The 17514-nt window shown below is 40.9% G+C and overlaps 1 protein-coding gene across 4 annotated transcripts in view; it reads right to left on the minus strand.

Moving 5' to 3' along the window:
- LOC307018599 (voltage-dependent R-type calcium channel subunit alpha-1E-like) overlaps positions 1 to 17514 on the minus strand; it is a 54048-nt gene that overhangs the window by 35253 nt on the left and 1281 nt on the right. For 3 of the 4 annotated variants that reach the window (XR_013802460.1, XM_079648914.1, XM_079648913.1), the window contains exons 2-5: positions 14968 to 15415; positions 7967 to 8231; positions 4120 to 4224; positions 3472 to 3611 (exon numbers count right to left, since the gene is read on the minus strand). Coding sequence is in view for 3 of the 4 variants with exons in the window: in XM_079648914.1 (XP_079505040.1) it covers positions 3472 to 3611; positions 4120 to 4224; positions 7967 to 8231; positions 14968 to 15377 (920 nt within the window). In the remaining variant the exon portion in view is untranslated. Of the gene's footprint in view, positions 1 to 3471; positions 3612 to 4119; positions 4225 to 7966; positions 8232 to 8335; positions 8944 to 14967; positions 15416 to 17514 lie in introns of those variants that run through there. The other variant, XM_079648915.1, reaches the window with a different exon arrangement.

The following is a 17514-nucleotide window of genomic DNA, read 5'->3' on the forward strand; positions in this document are numbered from 1 at the left end:
AACAACTGTTCGGAGGACATTATTATCACGGACTAAATAACCTGTGTATTCAGTAGGAATCTGTCAATAACACAGCTGTTTAGACCGGCACTAACTGGTCTGCAAACGTGATGCTGATGATCCTTTTATGTAAGAGGCAGAGAGAGAAAGACAGCCAGAGAAAGATAGACTGAGAAATAAGAGATACTGAGAAAGAGAAAGCTGTGGGTGTCAGGTTGATATGAGATGTCAACACGCCAGCAGCAATCTCCCCTGAATGCTGAATACTGTACACTTAACCAGAAAAAGCATCAAGCAAAACAATGCACAACTATTGCACAACTAATTCCCTTTAACCCATGTCTTAAAGGGAACAAAAGTGTTCTCAATATGTTTTTTCCTGACTCTCCATCACCATTTGCTCCCCTTTGTTTCCACTCTCCTTTCTTCTCTCTTACTCCCTTTGATCCATCTGTTTTTTAAAACGTGTTTGCATAACAGCGCTGCATTCACATTTAATTCACAGAGGTCCTGGGGGTGAACCAAAGCATGTTTTAGACACAACTGCCATGCCACTTATCCACCCACCTATCACTGACTCCAGAGCCTGACTGTGCCATGGAAACACACACTTCCTTTTCCGCGGATGTATGGGGTGTTAATATATATGCTTAAGGAGAAAGATTAACAACAACATATCGACAGTAAAGAATATTAGGGTCACCATTGCTAACCATTGGGATTGAACGCCGCCTTTACAATGCAGAACAAGCACGATGGCAACAACATTGATAAACGTTGACACAAGCAGCGTCACATGCATGAATGCACCGACATGACTTGACAATCAGTGTCTCCAAATGAATCTTTCGGTCCACCAGCCACAGCCTGGTAAAGTAAAAATGACTTCTGTCAAAATTAATTGCACAATGAGTTGTTGAGCATTCATTTTAAACTTTCCCTCCCCTGCAACCAGTGGAGTTTGTAATTCATCGTGGAGTCGAACCAAATCCAGAATTAAAAGACAGCATTTGGACGCCTACCTTCAAGAGCACACACACATATTAGGCATGATTTAAACCCTCTCTGTAACATTTGGAATATTTATATTTATCGGCGACTTTACTTTTATGCTACTTTGTACTTCTACTCCACTACATGTTGCAGTTTTTTTTTTTACAAGTCTTTTTATTTCGTTATAGTGTACAATAATCGATGCCATTTCATAGATTGTAATATCACAGTACACTCACTACACTCCCCCCTCCCTCCCTCCACCCGCACATGCCCACACTAACGAAACCAAAAACATTTATATAAAAAAAAAAAATGCTATATGTTGCAGTTTTAACTTCATTACATTCATTTCATAGCTTTAGTTACATTACAGATTCAGATCCAAAATAAACAACTTATACATTATTAATGATGTATTATTACATATTAAACTATCCGTCAGTATAAGTTAAAAACAAGCTTTACCTTCACTATCTGCAACATTAAAGTGTTGAACGCATAAATGAATCAATAATTATAATCCAATAATATAATATATATATTTATAAGGAATTAAGTAATCTTAAGTAAAGTCTTACAGGACTTTATCATTTTACATTGTGTTATTATTTATTTTACCTAATTTGAACATCGGAGTACTTCTCCCACAACCAGGTTTATATTTTCCGTGTTCCTTGGTACATTCGGGTACAATTTATCCTATTAAGTCTCTAAAACCATAAAAGGCATATTCTGAGGAAACTGCCTTCAAACCTTTGTTCAGAGACTGGAGCAAAGACAATTGATGATTGACTCTGATGATATAACTTATTGCTAAATTCAGTATCCAGTGATTTGTTAACCATCAAACAGGTAGTGGATACCCCTTGTTCATAGTGAAGGGTCTCAACATAACCTATTAGCATCTGTTGTGAACCTAGCTACTCGTATCAAACACAGCAGTACATTAGTGAAACACTTACACACTAGTCCTCTGCTCCTGTGCACAAAGCCAAACTCCACCTCAGCAGTGTTACAACTATCACTTGCTCTCCTAGGGTTTGCTTTGCCTGGGCTCCAAGACAAATGATCAGATCCTTTTATTGCTAGCAAGATAATAATTGTTTTTAAAATAAATGTTGCTGAGAATAAAGAAAAACATGCCATGTTTCAGTTGTGTTGAATGACAAATCAAAAGAAACCCTGTATAAATACATAACAGAAGCTACTGGAACAGAAGATAGCTTCGAACGGTGAAAAGGTGAATAATTACTACATAAGTTTAAGAAAACATTAATGAACCAAAAATGTAATAAAGGTAATTTGTTTTGGTATAAAGAGAGACAAGTAGCTAATGGTTCAATACAAGTAGCTAGCTGGTAAGCAGAGCTACTGAAAGCCAGTCCATTTCAAGCTGCCATTTTTTCATAACGTTATTTGCACTATGTTCTTGAAGTGCATGACTTTGTTTTAGTTCATAAAAATCCAGGAATAGACGTATAGAAGGAAAGGAGGAGGGCAAGCATTTGTGTGCAGAAGATAAGTACAGTGCCAGTACAGCAGACAGCCTTTCTCCACAATGCTTTAAGTGCAGTGCACCAGCTTCAAAGTACAAAAATCCCCCAGTAACCATGACTTGTCTTGATAGATCGACAGCAAGCAAAAGTATAGCTAATAGAACAAATTCTCTATCCATTCTACATGCAAACAAGGACAAGCGATTTACGCAGGAGGCAGCTGCTGGCCTTGTACACTCCAGAATTATGAAATCATTGAATTTGTGACGACAAATCGAAACACGGGAACAAGCAAATTCAATTTAGGCCATCATTTAAACCACTTGAACTCGTAAATTGTGCCCTTAATATCTAATTTTTTCTCTTTATAGTCAATCCCGTACTTTGGAAAATGATGATAGATTTTGCGTCTTTTAACTAGCCCAACAAACCGCAATTTGCAACATTCTAAAAAACAACACTTTGATCATTGTTAAAACAGTTATGTAATAGCACTATTGCAGAGGAGGCATAGCTATAGTAAGAGAAATACTGGTGTAGTTAATAATGTTAACAATGTCCTGGTGTCCTGCATGCTGCCACTCTGCAGTGAATGGCTGACATGGAAGTGAGCCATCTGTAATGGTATTAGTCACAGCTGGGATTTTCCCAGTGATGGCTTCTTTGAAAATGATCTAAGAATGTAGTCAGAAGAAAAACAGGAGAGAAGCTTTGCAAAGATTTTAAACACTACTGCCAATCCAAAGTCTAAGAGCAATTGCTTTGCTTTGATTTCATTGGCTCGCCATCAGAGTTTAAGACGATTTAAAAAAAAGTTGGTTATTGACTTAGTGGTTAGAGAACTGATATTTCTTCCTCCTCCAAAAACAGATTTGAACAGTATGCCTGGCAAGACGTAAGATATGAATGTGTTGACAATGTTTACAACAAACATGTTTTACTTCCAGTTTTGTCGTGGAGACCAACGGACGCCACTCACCCGCTGAGCACGACTATGAAGTCCATGACGTTCCAGCCGTTCCTCAGGTACGAGCCTTTATGGAAAACGAAACCAAGGGCCAGCAGCTTGATCCCCGCCTCGAAGCAGAAGATCCCGATGAAGTACGGCTCTGTCTTCTCCTGTGAAAATAAGGCACAAGCGTCAGTGTCAACAGAGACTGTAGAAAGTTAGTAACACCTCTATCCAGTTGAGTTTGACATGTTAATGAAGGCTTCACACATAAACAAGCATACTGTATATCAATATACACTATGTCAACTACAAACAGTCGAGGATGTGTGTGCAGCAAAAAATCAATGCTGTCAACTTTTATGAAAAATTATACCAAAGATTCTTATAAACCGATAATATTTTACATTTGAAATCTGAATAGTAGTCACAAGTAAAATGTTAAATATTTCCCCAAAGGAGATATTGGAGTAGTCTCAAATATCTCTAAACTGTACTTTAAGCAAAGGAAGGCGACTTTAGAGACGTGTATCACGGACCTGCCTTCATCTGATTACTGCAGATTAAGTTACAAAACTTCATCTTCTCATAAACGTTTTGTCATTCTGGTTTTGTCTTGTGAACTTATTCATAATCCTATCAATGTGTGGAGGACGCGAGAAATGATTTGGTCCTCACCAGTCTCTTTGCCATGGGGGTCTTATCGTCTCCAGGGAGGTGCTGCTCCAGGGCCAGCACAACACAGTTAGCGGTGATGGTGGCCAGGATCATGTACTCAAATGGTGTAAGGGCCGCAAAGTTAAGGAAAGTACTTATTTCACAACAGAGAAACAAAAAGAAAACACAAAAAAATGCTGATGATGTAGATTAGCACAAAACAGATCCCATTGTAACATAATACATTCACCATACTCTAAATCAAAGTTAATATTTGTGTTATTCTTTATCCACATATATCGAGCATTCCTTCTCAATTCCACAAATACTTCAGACTCCAAGTGGTTCAGTGGAAACAAACCGAGATGGATGGATGATTAAATGACAGATGAATTATGGCATGGTTCATTTTCTCTGGTATTCAAGGCAATCTGTTGGAGAGATTTCAGTATCCATGGAAACCTGCTTTTAAAAGTGCTTTTCACAAAGAGGGAAAAAAAAAAGAGACATGTTCGGGAGGGAGAGAGCGAAGTGAAGTCACCTTGGCCTGACTGGATTAAGTACACGAAATACAGCAAACACTTCTCATAACTCCTTACACTGCACACAGCCGACGGCACAGTACACTGAAGTGTGTGTTATACAATATCAGTGTATCACAAAGTATCGTCTCTTTGCTTCTCAAGAAGATCAGTCAAGGTTTCTGCTTGAACTGCTTGGTATTGAGTTGATACGTCATCGTAGGATATAATAAACCAGACAGTTTAAACAAAGAATGAGTAATGAGAATATTCTCTATATTAAAACATTCAATTACAGTTATATGTTTTTATGACTGTATACATGATGTAATGTTTAAATTCTTTCATCAGAAAGTCATTCATAAACGCTGCTTCTTTGTGCATTAGACCTCGGCAATTGGAGTCAGACTGTTAGTACAGGTACAAAACAAAAAATACTAAATTAAAGATGACACCTCAGGATGTGGTAAACTGTGATTTGTGATGTGTTTTTTTCTTCAAATTTCATAAAATTAGAATAACTGCACTGATTTTTAGAAGTTACAATTCTTAAACCGGGAGCTATTTTTCAGCTACATTGGTCATTTCTTCATAAGACTCCAAATATGTTACTCAAGTGTTCGACTGTTTTTTTGTTTGTTTGTTTTTTAGATCGTTAAAGTATAGATTATTTCTAGAAGCACTTGCATCCTTTCTATAATTGATCAGGAGTAATGTTTAACTTAGATTTTCTCACAGCTAAGACCTTGTGTGTGTGTGTGTGTGTCTGAGTGTGTATGCATGCACATACCCTATGGATACAGTACATGTGTGAACGACACTACATGTGCCCCAACACTTGTATGTGCTTGTGACTTTCGGTCCCCCGGAGTTCCCATGAGGCAGCTGCTCCTTGTTATTAATTTTCCTGCCTTCAGAGAAATAGGGTCACTGACTCACAGAGGAGTGCTCGATGAGGGCCTCTGGGACTCGCACTGACTCACATTGACAGGTCCACATTGTTGCCATTGAAGGCAGGTGAAAATAGCTGAAGTGGGAAATACTTAATAAATCTCACCCACTCTACCTGACCTTAACCTGTTACCTGCATGCCAGAGATTATGCATGCTGTAGAACATTTAGGAAAAGGGATGTTTGATATAATGTTTCATTATTAAAGATTAAATACAAGCTGCTACATTTGAAATTGACTTTGAAACTCTCCGAGGATGAGGAATCCATCACAGTCAATATCAAGTCACAGTTATTTAGCCTGAGTAATATATTTGATGGAGTGTGATGGATTGGGTAATTAATTAAGGCTTCACAACTTTGCGCAAATGTAAAAAAAGGAAAACAATGGCTGCCTGGGTGGTAGAAAACATACTTAAACATATGTTCAGCAGATATATGAAAGGGTGAAACTAATGACTAATCTCAGAATCCATGAATCTGTTTTTACTTTCTAAATATATCTCTTTATCATTCATTTGAAATGTATACAACACCAATAATAGAAAAATATCCACCCTGGTTTCAAAGATTTAAAAGGTGACTCCTTCAGAAATCTTATGTCCAACCAAAAGTAAAAAACTAAATTCAACAGCGATATGCAACAAAAATAAGCACATTGGGTAGGCGCGACCAGATAATATTAGCTTGTTTCCTTTTAAAGAATCACTCAAATGGATTTATCAATTACCAAAAGACTTGCCTCATCATTTTGGGTCAAAGGAACACTGCTGTGGCCCTGGCACTTTACTCTCTGGTGCACTCTGGCCTACATTTGGCAACACAAGTCCCATCAACTCCTCAACCTGTGAGAAATATCATCCTCTAACAAATCAGTGTGTTCGTGCAGGAAACATACATTCAAAAAAACACAGCAATAAATGCATCTGAGTCTCTTCTTCACTTGCTGTCTCATAAGTTGGACGCTGTGAGCGAAAACCTGAGTCTCAGCCAGTCAATACTCTGACATGTGCTGCTCCTACAGCCCACGATCCACCACATTACTACCGGCCAGCTCTCTCCCACATACCTCTGCCTCTGTGATACCGACAGTCACATTAGCAAGCTGCCAGTGGCAAGCTAGTCTTGACCACTAGCCCCACTCCCACACAGCACACACATAGCCTGTGGTTAGGTAACAGTAAGACTGGCATGCTGCACTGAAGGGGGAGTGAGACAGGAGGAGCAGTGGGCAGATATGGCAACTGAGTGATGTTGTTGAACTGATTTATGCTTTAAGGGGAGACACTACAGGTGAATACGGTGACAAATGTATCCAATAGAAATCAGCCCAACTGTTTCCTCGTTGAATACTTACATTTATATACGCATTCTTTTGTATTACAAGTCTGAGAAATAGTTAAATATTTGTAAATAAGACATTATCTTCAGGTGACAGACGATTTGTTATGGAAGTCAAATAACCCAAACTCTCAAAATTGACCATTGCATTTGCCAGTAGTGGGTCGCATGATGTCTAAGTATATAGACTACTGTTTAGGATATCACTTGATTAAAGTTAACCAAATTAACATAGGTGATCTTGTGTGTACCCACCAGAGACTTCAGATGTAAATGTCTTAATGGCTGAATCTGGCACATTTATATGATGGACTCAAGTGCTCATGTGCATTGTCCCTTGTTAAATACAAAAATACAAAAGATCAAGTATCACCAATGGATTATTTGTGTATGGCCTTAGTGATTGTGCCTGCACTGTGCCTTCACATTACATACATTTGGCTGCAGTTTTGGGAATGAATAAACTTCCCTGATAATCTTTGTGAGATCTGCAGAAGTTCAGGGGAGATAAACTGTTGGCCGGTGCTGCAGCAGGAAACTGAGAAAACGCTGCCTGGTGGAATTGAACTGACTCCTACTCATGGTCAGGTTCATATTCCAATGAGCACTAAGCAGAGATGTGCCTACATGCCACCCCCACAGCGAGGAGAGCTGCTTGTAATGATCACCACATGCTAACTTTCTGTCTTGTGCCAACACGGGAGCACATGAAGCCCACAGATGAATACAATTAGGGCAAAGTTACTAAGCACCATTTCAAGAGGAAGGTTCAATTCGGCTGTGCTAATGAATTAATCATCTGGTGATTCAACAAACAGCTGGAGATCATTATGCAGATAAGCAAACACTAAACAGAGAGGATGCAAGGCAAATATGTGAAGGAGTCATGCAAAAACACAATGGCTGTAAAAATGTACTTTTGTCACTTGTTAAACATTCAGGAGTTGTATTTTGATGCACAGGCTTCACGTGCTGCCTGAAACTGTCCATGGTGCTGAACACACAACATGCACTTTCTCTAAAAGCAACTTTAAACGTGTTTTTATGAAAGGATATGGCCATTCAATGAATCGCCTGGCGGTTCTCCTGATGAAGTTGTCCTCTGCGAATATGAAGAGCGACCTGTTGACGGTGAGGCAGTTCTGCCGGTGGGGCACGGGGTTGTACATAGCCATGGTCCGGGCCCGCTGCGCCTTGGCTTGCCTGATGGAGGCGGTGAGACTCTCGGCAGCCGCGTCCGCTCCTTCCCCGCCGAGCTCCGGGTCTCCATCCCCGGAGTCCACCGTGCTAGGAGCGCACTCATCTCCAAATCGAGCCATTCTACAAAGAGACGAGGAGACCGCTGGCTTAACAGTGTTTCACTACAGGACGACTTCTAGGATAGAAACATTTGAAGTGGAGCTAAAGGGGAAAAAAGGATCCACCTTCAATCCGGTGATTTTCGAGCTCGAAGAATCCCCAAAAGTTGCAAATTCCTATCACTCCATATCCACAAGAAAATTATATTATATCATTTAGTTGGTTTATATTCTAATCATCCATTCACTTATCGAATCAGGTGCACAATCTCATCATCCCATCTGTTAAACAGCGCGTCACAATCTGCTCTGAACAACTTTTTAATACGCGCGACTCTGAACTCTGCAGGTAACAATGGTAGAAAAAAAAATCCACCGAGTTTACACCTTTCAGTTTTGTCCTATCAACATCCAATCTCGTTTTGACCTGACAAAGCTGCTGATGCCTGATCAGAAACGACCCTGTGCTGTTGCAGAGATCCGAGGGAAGTCTTCGAAAACTTTGCACATCTTCTGGTCCCGGTAAACTTGACAAAAGGAAGATTTCAGGAGAGAGGAAGCCCGTTTAACGCGACTAAAACCTAATATTAAAAAAACTTTAAAAAAAAGTTATTCATAATAAGTCGATAATGTAGCGGCAGAGTCCTTTGCATCGCTCGATCATCTTACAATCGTTTCACCTGCTGGAAGAAAAAAAAACACGCAGCCAGGAGCGCATAAGCACAGTCAGACCCCTCCCACAGTAATAATTCATGATGGCGACTTCAAAATCCATCTGAATGAAAGCTGCTGGAGAGGAGGGACATATATGTTGTTACCATAGCAATTACAGTTGGCTGAGGATGAACAAAAACAGTTTAACTAAAAAAAAGACGCCTATATTCATGCTGTAGGCTATGGGTATGTGGTTCAAAATGATGTAAAGATGTTTGTGGGTGGCAAGGAAAGGGGTGTGAAAATAAATGTAATACTAAAAGGTGAAAGCAATGCACAGACTATGTTAAGTGTGTGGGTAGGGCAAGTGAGTAAAACTAATTATGTCAAAGGTGATTTTTAGAGAACAGGGGCTTGAATCATTTACCCCCATTTGGTATTGTCTGAAGGCATTGTCATATTTTCATTAATGGAGACATGGAAACATTTAAAAACTAGGCCATTGTGCTAATATTGGAGAAAAAGCCAGGAGTAAAAATAGAGCATGAAATAGATCTTAGGGCTGCTCCCTTTTTGAGGGAGCACAGAAGAAAGCAGGGTCTCGTTCTCAGTCAGTGCCACAAGTGAGACCTCATTAGGAAACTGGGCTCTCTCGCTCCATCTGCTGCTCTCCTCCCTCTCCCACTGTGTCCTGAAGATGACCACTTCAGCCCCCACACAGCATTATTCAATCGTAGCTGAAGCTGCTGTTTCTCACATCAAAAACATGCAATTAAAACCAACTACGCCATCAATCCATGACAAAGAGAAGCTATGTGCCTCTGATTGACAGACTCCATGTGCAGCAGCACAATGCAGGTATCAGTGTGCAGACGGGCAGCGTGCGAGGGCTCAGACGGCGGGGACTGTGGAAGAAAGCCGAGAGAGAGTGACAAATTCATGCTTGGCAAACAAGTCGAGATCTGGGGGAGAAAAAAATCGATTTAACGGGATCTATGAATAACTGAGCTCCCGAAACTCAGCCATGGCTCCGTTACCTCCTCTGTCTAATCTGCATGAGGCAGGCGGGCGTGTCACTTCATGCAGAGCAGGAGAGCAACAAAAGGCTACGCTGACCTACCAGTGCAGGAAGTAAAAATAGCAAGGATGACAATTAGCATGTAATATGTCTGTTTGCTTTAATGCAGAGCTCTAACGTATACCTGCAACATATCTCACGCTCATCCCTACTTTCTATTAAAACATGTTACATACGCATTCCTTATAAAAAATAAATAGAATTTTTGTTGCCCAACAAAAATATTTGTCCATCTTTGCAAACAGTTCCTGTGTGTATGTGTATGTGTGTGTGTGTGTGTGTGTGTATCTTCTCTCTCTTTGCTGTTGTTTCCATAGCGACATAGCTCTCTTGAATTCCTGCTCCGTTCTTTTCATTTCTGCCAACAAAAGCCATGTTGCACAATAGAGCAACCTCTTCCTACAGAAATCTGTTTCCCAGCATGCACACCAACACACACCGAACGCGTGCGCGCACACTGATACACTGATACACCCTCAGGGTCATTGGAAAGACAAGATGCAGCACCGTCACCACACCGATGATCCATTGTTCTATAAACGTGACCACATGTAGCCAGCTTTAAAAGTGTTTGGCTTTTGTTTTCTGCTCTTTCTCACAGCGTACTCAAAGGCTTCTAAAAATAACTGTGTGAACAGATACAAAGCAGGACACATCATATCAATTTGCCCGGGCTTGGCCAAACTTTGACACTAGCTGTAGAAGAAAAGGGTCACAGTTAGCTTATTAAGAGGTACATTAGTGCCCTTACTACAGAGAAATGAAAGGCAGAGTTTTCGGCGTTATCTTGTTATACCCATTGTGGAAACGTCTTAGGAGATATTGTGCAGCAGAAGACAGAGGAAGTGAGGCTGCAGGTTACATGCACGGTGAGTTAAAACGTTAATGGGCGTACTTTGTGCCAGAGCTCTGAAGAGCATTTATATAATTGCAGACAGGCTTTCATCCAGCATTGACTGGAGTGGTTTTAGCATTTTATTTTTCTCTCTGTTCCCTAGCAACAGACATCCTCTACTGAGTTATGTCAGTTTGATTCGACCAATAACCGCCACTTATATGAATGCAGATCGGCATGACACCTTTACAGTTTGAAAGATATATGAACATTATGGTTATATCAGAGAAATCTGACCACTTTCTCACCGGAAACAGCTCAAAATATAGCATTAGTGCACTCTAAGACGTTTCTGTTGTGAGGAATTACCTTTTCTAAAAAGTCATATTATTTAAAAATGTTATATCAACTATTGATTTTGATCTTTTCTGAATTTGTCCTGAAACTTCACAAAATATCATCATCAATATTTCAGTTGTGTTGCAAAAACCAGCACTGTCCAAACTCATCTGCTGAGTAGAAAGATATCATATGCTGCTTCCCTGCTGCTCTTCTACTTTGATTCCCTAGCATCCCCTAATGGACAAATAACCACAATACATGCACAGCAGTTCTCTGAAATCAGCATTTACATTTTTTAAAGTTCCTTATTTAACATTTTGAACTTGCTTAAGCTGCTCATTCAGTTGGCAAATAAGGGGTTGAAAATAAGAGATTGTAGACATCACAGGGATACAAGACGAACACATGACTTACGTCCTGTGTTTGAGAAAAAGATGGAAAGACAGAGAGAGAATGACAGTGTATCAGTAAAGTGGATGTGGTGTGGGTGGTGGAGGTACAAAGAAATCTGAGGAAGGAGAAGGGGGGGGGGGGGGCCTGTTGGTGGGATGGGGGTTACAGTGATGGAGTACCACTCCGCATTCGAGTGGTGGGAAACAGCTAATCAGAGCGATGTGGCTTCAGAGAGCAAAAGTTCACAAGCAAGCACCCTCAGCCCGCCGTTAATAACACTTTCCAGTATCTGATTACAGTAAACCATGGCCAACAATGATACACCGGCATTAAAAGAAACATCAAATCAACGGTTGAGAGCAGTGGGAACAGATTTAGTGATTCATTTGTGGAACTATAACAATGCTGGAAACAAAAGAAACTGCATATTCTATTGGTATTACTATGGAGCAGGCAATTTGTAGCTCAGCAACAAAACAACAATGATAAGAATACTTAGTACAGTCCTTTATCACAGCAGCAACGTTTTTAGGAGTCGGTCCCCGTATTGTTAGTATCGCGTACACAGAAATAAGGATGCAAGTGTGTCATGTTATGACAATGGTTTCACGTTATTTGACTGATGGACAGTTAGTGGAAGTGCCACCAAGAAATGCAGCAATGCACAACAAAGACAAGGGAATAGAAGACTGGTTACCCAACATGTATTTTAAAAAAATGCAGGTTTCTAATTTTGTTTAAAAGGTTGGTTCTTCACATTTTTTACGAGAGGGCCAATAAATGAGTTTATTTATATATTTGTCTGATATAGACAGTGGACGTTAATGAACATCCATATTCAAATACAAGATTTGAACATGAAGGCGTTAGCAAATATGCTCATTTAAAGCCAAAGTCCCGAGGCATGTACTATGTCCAATCTATTTATGTATCGGGCCCAAAGGGAACATACTATACATTTTGGTGGGACACCCTCATGAGAACAAAATAAAACTCAGTTTGTTTACACCTGTACAGCTTATCAACTTTGACCACTAGGTGAATAAAAAGCTCAAAGTCTGACATACTTCTGTTGTCTTTTGTTAACAGTAGAACAAACTGGTTGTAAACTTCTCCATCCATCTATGATTTAGTATAGAAGAAACATGGGGCTATATAATCCTGAAGCTTCTCCACTAGTTGCTAGCATAATTAAGATTTTAGCCATTTCATGATAAGTGCTTGCTCAGGTTTTTGCCTTTCATGTTAAAACGGTTTACATTAAATATAATGGCATTTGATGAGAGTCTCAAGAGTGGATGGGCTGGAGAACCAATGAATGAGCTAAACCTTTTATCTCATATGGTGTAATTAGATTATTTGTCTTATTAAATGTAGTTTCAAAGTTAAACCTGCCTTCATGTATTCATTTTCTAACACTTAGGAAGAGTATATTGAAACACAACTTTGACATTGTATAACCTTAAAACGTTGATATGGAGAGCGTGTTAACAAACGGTAGCTTATTTACCCATTTTGGGAGTGTTGGCACATTTTCTGACCACTTTAGGAATTGAAGTCACATTTACAGTAGTCTCTCCTTAAAGAGCAACTTCCAGGTTAAAGACACCTGTGAATAAATGTGTAGGAAAATGATTAATACACTAGATTTTCAAAAGAATATACAGAAATATACACTACAGTGACATCTGGCGTCGTTTTTGCAAGACATTTTCACTTCCGCATAAAAAAGCCTCGCGTGTGACGTAACATGGGGGAAACAAGGGGGAGAGCGGCCGGTCTAACGTATTAATAAACATGGATCCTAATGCTAGATTCGACACAGAAGACACAGAAGAAGTTGAACATGAATATTCAAATGCATATGACGGACCACAACCTTATAATTATGAGCCTGCTAGGCGTCCAAGAGACCAGGAGCAGCCAAGGATTAGAAGAAATAACGTCCATCGGAGAGAAATAGAGCTGTGGTGTGTGGAGAACCAGTGGAGAACAGAGCAGCTGTCTTGGTGATTGACCGGCGTTAGCTACAGAATGTTAGCTAACGTCACATCACAACATTGTGAAGTTAGCTATCATATATCAGGCTATAACTAACGTAGCATTGATAATATAGTAACGTTACTGGCAGGACTGTTGATACTGATCCATAACAGAAACTAATGCGCAAGTATCAGCCGTATCTCGCTTTACCTAATGCAACTTCACACTATGGTGCTGTGTACCGGAGGGGAGACGCGAGATACGGCTGATACTTGACGATCTGGCGGAGAAAGGTTGTGGAGCCTCCGTTGATATGTCGTTGTAAATGGCTTGATGGTAAGCAGGTGTGTAGTCGGGGAGGGTGCACAGCTGATTGCAGCAGGTGAGTGGAGGTTGAGCCGGGAGCCAGGAGTGACAGCCACCACGCACACACAAACAACACAGACAGGGGGAAACAAACAAACACAAAGGAGACGGCTGGAGCAGTACAGCCACCACAGCGTTACCTAATGCAACTCCACACTACGTCTTACGGTGCCGTGTACCGGAGGGGAGAGAGAGAGAGAGCAGCGAAGGGGGGGGGGGAGAGAGATGTAATACGGTTTCCTGATAAAGCTGTGGAGAGTATGTGTTGCAGGGAGATGGATGCACAACGCACCCAGGAACGAACGCTAGCTCCGGTCCTTTTTACTGTGGACTCGATGTCCTGACAGGCTGGTATTTGTGCAACCTGCACAAACACAATACTGCACCATGATTACAAATGGTGAAATATAATGTAAAACTACCAGCTCACTAAAACACAACCGCTCAACTCAACGCAACTACTAACTATACCCGCGGTCAGAGAGCGGAGATGTGTCCCCTGCGTGATGTAATATGACACGTTTGACGTATGACCTTAAAAAAAAGCCGTTTTTAAGAGCAGAGCTCAAAATTGCTCCTTTCCCTCTGAATTCCTGCCCTTATGTCTCGTAAAACATATCAAATCCTACATTCACTTTTTTAATTGTAATTTTCAAGCAAGTTGAAGCATAAATGTAGAAAAAAAAAAACCCTGCAAGATGCTCTTTAAGTATGTTACACGTCTACAGATCCTGACAGATGGTTTGAAGTATAGCATAAAAAAGAAAAAGTGTAATCAAAAACAGTAACCAAATTGGGTAGAATAAATGATGCCATGATTAATGTCATTATTTACACCTATGATGACAAGTGTCTGCTATGAAAAAGGATTAGTGACTAAACTATTGAAATAAAAGATCCCATCCCAAAAAACAAGTTGTTTTGCTTCACATTAAGTGTTCTTAATGACTGACTCTTAAAGACATTCAACAGGTTGAAACGTTAAGCTGCATTTTGGGTAAGTGTGTTCTTTACGCGGGCACTTTCATCCTCTTCCAGAGAGATTTATCATCTTTACACATGCAATTTAAGAGGACTCCTTTGCCTCGGAATTTCTTTTATACTCACTCCCACTCCTTCCTGCGGGCCTGCGGCGTGCTCTGGATTTTGTGAGCCTGGTGAGCCATGATGATGTCTTTCTGCTCCACGAGTCCCCCGCGACGCCTCTGCATGCAGTTGGGGCTCTGAGATCCTGAGCCCTGATCGGACGAGCCGTCCTCCCGATCAGAAGACACATCGAAGCTGGCGGCTCGAGGAGGCAGGCCCAGGTACTCTGTGATGGCGTGGGGAACCTGCAGGGAGCTGGACCGCGCTCCCTGGGCCAGGCCGTGACGAGGGGTGGAGCTGGGCTTCCTCCAGGCCTCAGGCTCGGGGAGAGACAGGGAGGACTGGACGCGTATATTTCCTCCGGAGCTGCATGGAGAGTGGAGGTTGGGTGTGAGGGAGCGGGAGAGGGACTGGTCTGAGTTGGTGAGCATATCTACAGAGGACGGTAGTTGAACGTTTCACCATAATGCTACAAATAAGGGGAGACAAAAAGGAAAAAGGCAGAGAAGATGAGTGAAAATTGGTGAAAACACATTCATGAAACATTCCCCATGCTGCCTGCTTCTCTCCGTTTGTCTATTTATAGCCACCATAGAAGCTTGGCTCTAGGGACCGCAATGTTGGTCAGTTGGTCAGTCCACCACTGCGATCCCGACTGAAATATCTCAACTACGATTGGATGGATTAACATGAACTTTGTACAAATATTCATGGCTCATTGGAAAAACCCCGAACCAGACATGCTCAGAAAGCTAGAACAGGGTTTTTCTTTTGGATTTATATTTGTATTGATACCTGTTGAAATGTATTAAAAAAGGTGGCTATGGAGTTTGTGTGAGATTCATAGATACACTGACAGATCCTGAAACAATAACTTAACAGTGCAGCATGAATTCTGAATGAAAGCAAACATTGGATTGTATTTTTCTTAATGATCACTTCAACCAGTGGTCTTCGAAGCCAGCAGTGCATGAGACTGGATGAACAAAAGCTTTGCACCAGCAGGAGGTCAGTAATTATACTGGGGAGCGGAATTTTATGTTTTCAGATTTAAAAAACATTATATTTCAAAAGAGCAGAACAAACAATGCACTTTCTTGTTTTATTCTAGTCTCATGTTCTGTTTCCAGCATATTGAAAACAACATTGCAGATCTGTAAAACCATTACCCTGTTGCTGCTGTCATTGTCCAGTTAAGCGTGTTTGTGTGACTGATACATTGAAATATGAGAGAGATGAGGTGGCAAGGCTGAAAAACAGCAAGTTTTAGACGAGCCACAGACGAAACAAGGCTGTTGCCACTGAGCCGAAGCTGAAAGGAAAATGACTGAGTGTGGGAGAGCTGAAGCAAAAGGCACAATGACTCACATCAGCAGCAGGGCTCCTCAGACATGAACTGGACACATCTGAGCTGAGCTCTGCCCTCAAAATCAGCACAGCGCTCGTCTGAAAGCCGGCAGAGGCTACAGGGTCAGCGTGTCCATTTACACAGGTGGATTGGTCTGCTTCTAATTTTAGCCCAGCCTTTCAAGTTCAAAATATATGTGAGACGTTTTATTGTCGGTTAGTTTTGCAGCCAGAGCTGAGGGGAAATTAAATGTCAAGACACCTGTCAACAGACACACCCTTTAAAGCACTGGGTGCAAAAACTAAAAAAACAGCAGCGTAAATCCATGACATCTGATTAACTTATAAACATGAAATGCAATTAATCATAAATGGCACCATTGATGAGGTTGCTTTATAAATGAGACCCTCACTGCAGTGTGCGTACAGACAATACATACTGCTGCAAGAGGTGTCCACCTTATCTGCACCATGCATTAAAGTTAAAACACTTGCTCTTTTATGTCAAATTATATTCAATTGATCTCCTTTAAATAATGCACACGTTGTATAGAGCCTACTGGCACAACAAGCTGCCTCCACTTCGTCTAATTGTGCAGGTCTGCAATTGTATTTTAGGAATGCATTGAATATCCATTAACAGGTATACTGCTAATTAGGATGATGTGTCTTTTATCTTGTGGAGTTTAATATAGCGCAGCAAGAAACACGCAGCAGCAGCAGCAGTCATAACAAGTAAAGAATAGATGAATAAGATGCTATAAATGTTCACTGGAGGGTGAGCACTAATGCAGCGAGCGCGACAGGAAAATAAAATGTCAATTAAGTGATGAAATGAATAATTAAATTGACAGCTTTACCTTGAGGTGACACTCGCTCCTTCATCGTCACAGAGCCCCGTTCAGGTGGACCCTACAAATTCAGCCGCTCTCACTCAGTCCAAGTTTAGAGGTTTGAGGATGATTTCGAGAGGGTTTCTTGAGTGATGATTCCGGCTGTTTGGCTATAAATACCGCGGCGGGGCTGGCAGCCAGAGGAACGTGGCTCACATGAACGTAAACAGGCATGGGGACAGGCAAGAAGCGCGGACATAATCCCAGTCCTCCTCACTAGAGCTCCGGTGAGTCACTTAATGTGGGTCATTGTAAATGTCTCAATCATCAAACTTCATTTAAAGAGGTCATTCAAATGTGAACACACTATTCCTCCAAGTTATCCACC

Source organism: Notothenia rossii (genome assembly GCF_949606895.1).
Source record: "Notothenia rossii genome assembly, chromosome: 9".
Lineage (NCBI taxonomy): Eukaryota > Metazoa > Chordata > Actinopteri > Perciformes > Nototheniidae > Notothenia > Notothenia rossii.